The 7,985-nt window shown below is 46.7% G+C and overlaps 1 protein-coding gene across 1 annotated transcript; it reads left to right on the top strand.

Moving 5' to 3' along the window:
- The first annotated feature begins 625 nt into the window (after nt 1-625).
- znf438 (zinc finger protein 438) lies at nt 626-5,462 on the top strand. The gene is made up of 2 exons (XM_070928414.1): nt 626-2,382; nt 2,578-5,462. The coding sequence occupies exons 1-2, from the start codon at nt 626-628 to the stop codon at nt 3,173-3,175; spliced, it is 2,355 nt and encodes a 784-aa protein (XP_070784515.1). The 3' UTR covers nt 3,176-5,462.
- Nucleotides 5,463-7,985: the final 2,523 nt, after the last annotated feature.

The raw sequence follows: 7,985 nt of genomic DNA, 5'->3' as shown, positions 1-7,985 counted from the left end.
GAGTGGAACAGCTTCATCTCCGTTGGATAACCATGAAACGTCATTTGTGAACAACGGATCATAAAGTAAATCCAACGCTACTCTCAGGGGCATCCTCATTGCCTCGGGCCAGGTTGCAGTGCTGGTCAGTGGAGGGGGAGATGAGAGGGGAGCCCCTCTTCATCTGGTAAAGATCCTGCCGTTGGGCAGCTTTCACGCTCCACCGGCTGATCCTTCCAGGAAGTAGGGGGGTGGTATAAGGAGCCCCCCGCAGAGCCCCAGCATGCTGTATGCTGAGTCCAAATCAAAGGGGGCAGTCTGTCCTTAGCCTGGGGCAAAGGGAGTCTGCTGTGTGTGACCAGAGAGACATGGGTAATAGCTTGTCACACTTGTGCAGGAAGCCGTGTAGCCAACTCGGTTATTCCTGTAAGTATGTTAGCTCAAACAGATTTAATACTGCAGTCCTACATGTTGATGTCGCAATGTTTGCTGTTACTGTTGATGTGGAAACTTGAGGTAAAGGAGTTAGGGCTAAAAGGGCAAGTTAAGGCTGGAAAGGCTAACCAGTCTCAGTGCAATAACTAATAAAACTGAGTTTCTTTTGTATTTCTCTTTCAGTCGGTAGCCAGTGAGTCCGGCCCTTCAGATGAAGAGCCTTCAGTTCCGGAGCATTGCCCCTAAGGCCCCGGCCGTGGTGCCCTCCCCCTCCCCTGCGGTCCTGTCCTGCCAGCCTCCCTCTGCCCTCCCTGAGGCTACCACCACCTCCAGCCCCAAGTCCATCATTGTGCCCACCCAAAACTATGCACTGATGCAAATAGCAGGTCAGGATGGCACTTTCTCTCTGGTGGCGCTGCCCCCTTCTGTATCCTCTCAGACACCACAGCAACAAACCCAGTCAATTCAAAAGAACCTCAAGTTGCCCATTCCCAGATACCAGCCAGTAAGGAGCAAGGGGACCACAGATAAGGTCAGATCACCACCACTAGGTGCCAGGGTGAAAACAGCCTCCAAGGTTGCTGTGACAGCGCAGACCAAGTCAGTGGTAAGTGGGGCATCAACAGTGATGAAGAAAAAACAGCCAGATTCAAAGCACATAAAGGAAACCCTAGTGCCCAAAGAAGAGCCTTCAGAGCAGGTAATTCTGATTGACCCAGCCTCCTCTGACATCTCTGTCACTGCTCTACTCCCAGACAATGCTGTCCTGTACCCGGGTTCTCAGTTAGAGCGAGCAACTGATGGCTCCGAACAACCTGCTACAACTGGCCTTATTCAGAACCTCCAGTACCCCCCTGCTGCTGTCAAAAGCTCCCCAGGCAAATCTCTGGAGGAAAGTAAGACTACAGTGAGGCTGTGCCAATCTAAGCCCACTACAGCCCAGCCTCAGAGCAGTATCACTGTCCTGTCCCCAGCCATCTTCAGCAAAGCAGTCCAGATTATCCCATCCCCACCTAAGGGTAAACTGCCCATCCTGCCCTACTCTAAAATGAAGAGCACCCTCATTCCAGCTGCCAAGCTCAGCAATATATCCCCAGAGAAGAAGGGTTTCTCTAGCCAGACAGGACTTACTAGCCCCTTAGATCCTACATCCAAGACCCTCGAGACAGTTGAAGCCTTGGGTCACAACCAGGTGCCAAACTCCACTTTACAGCCCCAGGCCAAGACCACACTCATGCCCGTGTTGGGAACCCTCCAGAAACCACCTGGCAAGAAGAGGGGGAGGAAAAGAAAGACGATGGAAGACATCTTGGCATTTGAGGCCAGAAAGAAGAGGTCCTTGTCTTTCTTCCGTAGAAGGGTCCCAGAGAAACCGACAGCAGTTGCTCCAGGCTCCAAACAAAAGGAAGTTGATATTTCAAAGAAGTACCGCAGCATCCGACCCAAGCCCATGTTGGTTATGGAGACAGTTCCCCAACTGGTTAGTTTGCCTGCCCTTACCCCAGATGGCCAAGAACAGGAGCTTGTACTTGGTCATCAGCTCCCCACCACTACCACAACCAAGGCCCTGGACTGTCCACCCCAACCAGCCCCAGTAACCCTCCACCTGAGAGGTGCATCCCATCCAAGAGTGTTCATAGGCAGCCGTCCACTCCACCGTTGCCCCACCTGCAGCCGCTGTTTCCAGTTCAAGCATCACCTCCAGAGCCACATGAACAGTCACACCAACACTCGGCCCTATGTCTGCCCAGTCTGCCGCAAAGCATACGCTCACTCCGGGAGCCTGAGCACCCACATGAAGCTTCACCATTCTGAGGTACGCCCACGTCGGTCTCTAGGCTGTGAGTTCTGCGAGAAGGCCTTTGGATATGTGGGGGTTTATTTCAGTCATCTGAGAGAGGTCCACAAAGTGGTGCTGACCGTGGAGCCGTCCATCAGCCATCATGAGGATGACTTGTCTGTGGAGGGGTGAGATTATTACCGATTGAGATGACTCATGAACACATACACCTTTGTGACTTTAACCTTGTAGCAGGTTTTATGCACAGATGTCAGCATATAGATTAAATGGCTAAAGATATTGATTGATTGCCTGACAATGCTTTTTTCCAAACAGCCTTAACAAAGTTGCAAATAAGCATTATTAATTAATTTTCTCACCAGGGCCAACTCCCCAGAGACATCAGATGAGCAGGATCGTGAAGACCCAGTGGAGCTGCAGATTAAATGCGGCCGCTGCCAGGCCATCACTCCCACCTTTGCCGACATGAAGATGCACTTGCTGTATGTGCATGGGGAGGAGGTCCAGGTTCGACTTCATGACAACCAACCCCAGCGGGGTGGCCGCGAGGCTGAGAATGAGCTGGTGAAGCATGCTGCCCACTACTGGCGGCAGCTCAATGAGAGGCGCAACCTGGTCAAGTGCGGCAGTTGTGATGAGGAGTTTTTCTCTTTCTCCAAGCTTAAGAGGCACATCATGTCCCACCACCATGGAAGGGAAGGGGAAGACAGCGGGACACTCTCATTACCAGATAGCGGTGGAGGCCTAGGGGTCCTTGCAGCAGGCGCAGCCTTTAACTGTGTGCTCTGCAGCGAGGTGTTAGACACTAAGGAGGGGGTTATGGAGCACTGGAGGAGTTGCCACCACTGTGAGCAGCCCAGCCTGCTGTGGGACGCCCTGAGCTCGTACTCCGGCCAGGAAGAGGGTGAGGCAGACGGGGATCTGGACACTCCGGCTCCAAGCCCACACTATCCAGCCTAGCCCTTAGATGGGCATGAAGCCCTTCATTGTGGCTCCTCCTCATACACACTCAGTCCTAACAATTAGCAGCACAGGGATGGAGAGTTTTCTCTTGTGTCTTCTACCACAAGTTTCATCTTTCACCAGTTGAGGCATTTGACTTGGTCCAAAAGAAAGAGAGAAACAAGGAAAAAGAATATCAAGCCAACGGTGAAAAGTGATCTTTGTGCTACAATTCATAAGGGATATTCTCTCTAGGTCAGAGAATCCAATTTTATAAACAATATTTTTCATGTTATTTTGATTGCACTGTTCTGTTTTTGGACTATTTTGTTTGAAGGTATGTATTTAATATCCTGTTGGATTATTTTTTTCTACTGCTTATTTAAATGTTTCAAAGGGTAATTTATAACCTAGCTGACACAGTAAAACTGTTAAAGGGTCGTCATCCAAAAACCACTTGTGGTATCTAGCCATGCAGATAATTTGGTTATATGTGCTTAGTCTTTGAGATATCTGCGCTGAGATATCTGCCTCCACTTTATGCCTTGAGTACAACAACAAAGGTTCCTGGCCGGATTTGAACCTGACAAATTGCATGGTCGGTTCGTGGTCGGTTCATGGTCAAAGCCACGGGGGCTCCACAACTTCTTTTTTAAATTGTTTTTAAATGTGAGCACCACGAACAAAATTGCAGCGGAGACAGAAATTTCAAAGAGGACGTCTCGACTGAAACTACCAGATCTGCATGGCTAGATAACACAATGTGAAAGTAAGTATTTTTTTTTTTTTAATTTGGGTGGACTGACCCTTTGGAATATTGAGAAATGTAAATCACGTAACAAGGGCACACTGTCTACTGTCACACTGGCTGACAATGTATCTATTGGCCTTGGATTATTACAGGTTAAAGACGAGATCAGTATCCGTACGCAATCATTTGATGTGGTATTGCTCCTGTAACGGAAATTCAATATTTTCAGCTATGACTTGAACTTTCACTGTCTGAATTAAGGGCAGTATTAGGGTCCTCCGTCAACCTGGACCCATGAAGGAACACTTTCCTAACCAGCACCCGAGTGACATCCTTGTGGCCTTCTGAAAAAAAAAAATCGGTGTTCATGCGTAATGTGGCTTATCGTCAGTGCGGTCCTCCGTAGACCAAGTTCTATCTCCTTGACTTGTTGGTTAATGCCTAAATGTGTATTCTGTGATATGCCAAGGTCTTTTCACACTGGTGATTGTAGAAGTGAGTTTTGCATTTAAGCTTTTTAACCACTGACAGAATTTGTTGACTTCGTAAATAGGCAAAGGAAACCATCGAATTGCCTGCCTGTTGTTGCCAGCTCATGTACGCACCTGTGGAATTGTGTGCACCCAGACTCTATTATTAGAGTTGATATAAACTGTTGTCAAGTCCAGAAAAATATGCTATTTTATACTAGATTAATACAGGGGTCTTTTAGTATATTTATGCTTGTTGTTGGTCCTTAAAGAACCAGCATTGAGACATTGGTTGTGTTTGCTTCTTCTCATTTGGGGGGTTGCTTAATGTCTTGTTTCTTGGTTGGGAGGCCATTACTACATGGCAAGTAGCTCTGCTAACATTTGTCTGTTTATCTTTCACATGAAGAAAAAAAAACATCACAGGGTCAAGTGAATGTACCTGAACGTTTTAAAAACCCTACCAAAAGTATATATATATGCTATATAGACTTATTCTATAGATAGAATATATAGATATATTGAGAAAAAAGTATATATATTTACATAGAGTAACTAGTGAATCAGCTGCTTTGTTCTGTCACAGTGGAGGAGGGAGACGAGAGATGAATATATCATTGCCAAAAGTGGCAACAAAAGCCATGTAGAGCTGTCCTTATGTTTCTGACACAAAACGTAGGACTGTGAATGAAGGGCAAAGCACTGATGTGTACATGTCGCACTGAGTGGGTAAACTACAGTATACTGTACTACTGTTCATTGAATGCCAGGTTTGAGTGTTCATCAGTGAACTGTCCTTTGTTTTCAAGCCCTCAACACAAACCAGGAAGTGAAAGAATTAAGGGTCAGACTCTTCTTTCCTCAGTTAGGTGAGAAACATACATGACAGTCAGCACAAGTCGGAAAGTGACAAATCCCACATTAGGTGATATAATGTGTTTGGCTCACTAAATATGTTGACTGTGTTTTAAAAAAAAAAAAAAAAAAAGAAGAAGAAAAAAGACTGAAAGTGTTTGTGCTTGTGACTGTTTGTGTACCTGAAGAACCTGATGTTTATGAGAATAAATATATGCTTTGTTGAGGACATTGTGACTGTAGTGTTTTCTTACAACGTGGATACTCGGATACAAGTGTTACAGGTCCATCCACAGTGTCATGGGTCCAGGACAGTTTAATATTTAAGTTGAGATCTGTGTACACAAAAAGCATGCGACACAGAATCCTTTTCAAAATGGGCATGTTTGGTGTCATGAAGTTTCACCATGCCACTCTTCACCATGGCTGCCACCATTGGTCTTGTGCTGTCCTTGGGTAAAATAGACACAAATTCAAGCTTGCTAACTGCAGCTACAAGCCCCTGAGAGATGACAGCTGAGGTGACATGATCCGGATGTGTCACTCAGGTTGTATTTAAATTTCCACCTATTGAGTGTCTAGGCCTTAGAAACACATGTCTGGAAATATGGGACAAAAGAAATTATTATCTATTGTTTTGCCTAAAAAATGTCAGAAAAAAGCGGAAAATGCCCGTCATTATTTTTCTAAAGCCCAAGAAGCCAACCTCAAAACCTTGAGATACACAGTTTACAGTGATAACAACACTTAAGAGTCAAAAAGTACAAAACAGTTATTTACAGTCTTCTGTTAAGCAGGTATAATGTTTACCATGTTAAAAGCAGAATATGGGATAAAGCCATACACACTTAATACCCTGCAGACGCGACCGCCTCGACTACTGTTGGAAAAAACCGACAGATTGAGCGAAGGGTCATGGCAGACAGGAGGGCGGAATCACTGTGTATCCATCAGAAGAGGCTCAGAGAATGGCATTAATTGATATTTTACTGCGGAAAGGTGTGTGCATGTGTGCAGTATTTAAGGGTCAAGCAAAGTGGGTGAGCCAAAGGGCTTTAACAGCCTACATATGCCTTACCTCTGTGCTCCTCCCCTCCCAACGGACCCTCCATCTGTCCGCTTTAGCGTCATAACATAGTCAAACCTACAGATATGTGTGCAAACGTTTTGGTTTGAAATGCACATTGCTGTGTTTCTTTTTTACGAGACAGACCGCGAATGATCCACATTACAAAAAAAACGGCTTAAAAACGCAACATGATAGTGGGCTGGAGACCGTTTTTGAAAGACGAAGACTGCTGAGGTTCAGAGAAAGGTGAGGATGTTCTGCGAGGAGCGTGGAAACGTTAGCTGCGTGCCTTGTGACGGCTTCATATTTAATGAATGGAGACGACATTAGTAATGATCTCACTTTCTTCCCTTCTCTGCTTGTCTTTTCGAAGCTTTGGAAGAAGCATTTGGAGAAGAAAGAAACACGAAATCAATCTTTTCTGTCAACAGAGAGGCACAACTACTTCACGCGCTGCACTTCCTGTTAGTTTCCATGCCGTCTTCCCTGCCCTGCTGCAGTGCCCAGCCCTGGTAGTCATTGCCACACCAGCGTGGAATGCAGGCCCTCTGCTCTAATTGATTTGGGGGCACATGACCCTGTATCAAAAGGTCAAAGGGCACTTCTGCCGTGACTTCTGCCGCTACTCAAACAAGCAGCAGCCCAGAGAGAGAGAGAGAGGGCGAGAGCAACTCCCCAGACTCAAAAACAACCTCAGCTAGGTTCAGCTCCTCAACTTCGTCAAACTACTTTATGAGGACTCAAAGGTTTCAAATGAGAGTGACTCAACTTCAGGTGGCTTTCAGCTCCGGTGGAACACAGATAAAGCTGCGACATCAGTACATATCGGGGCCCAATCTAGCGTCGCCATCGCACCACATCGCAGGCGCAGATAAAAAGGAAAGCGCTATACGGTGATGCATATTTCCCTTTAATCAGAGCTAACGTGTACCACAGCCGTCACACTGCACTCCCACCTCACTGTGGCTCTCAAGGGGACAGGGGAGATCAAAGCCACCCCCCACCCCTGCTTGTACATGATCAGTGAGGAAGAAGGAGAAGTGGGGGCTGCTCTCTTTCTTTCTCTCGTTCTTTCTTTCTTTCTTCGGGTCTTTGAGCTACACTACCGAGGCCCTGGAGGTATTGAGATTGAGGGAGAAAGGTGAGGGGCAAACTTAGGCCAGAGGATATGTGCTTACTTAGTGTGCGTACCTGTTTCAGCTTTTGAACGCGCTGTCTCGGTTTCATTTGACCCTGACGCACGGATCTAGCAGGGAGGAAACGAGACCGCTAAACAACATGCAGGGAGAGGTGGAATAACAAAACTGGCGTCACTGGGAGAATGCCGGGGGAGATTTATAGGACAGTAAAAATGTGACCCACACTGACCACAGATGTTCTCGAGAACAACTTAGGTGGGGTGTAATGTGAGCGCAACATGCAATCTTTTGGCTAACCAAAGCACCACTCCCACCTTCTCGCGTCTCCCTGTTGATGCTCTGCTGCCAGTCTGTCTTAATACACTAACATCCGTGAAGCTGCCGTCGGCACGTGCGGCATGTTGGCGATACGTGTGCACATTCATCAAAGTGATTCTATGGTTCCATCAAAGATTTATAAACCCTCCTGGATGTCAGGACTTAGATGTACAAATCGGTAATCCCACATCTATGAACTCTCCCTCCATCTCTCTCTCCCGATCTG

The sequence above is a fragment of the Enoplosus armatus genome, chromosome 21 (assembly GCF_043641665.1).
Source record: "Enoplosus armatus isolate fEnoArm2 chromosome 21, fEnoArm2.hap1, whole genome shotgun sequence".
NCBI lineage: Eukaryota > Metazoa > Chordata > Actinopteri > Centrarchiformes > Enoplosidae > Enoplosus > Enoplosus armatus.
This window is presented reverse-complemented; position numbering and strand designations above follow the sequence as displayed.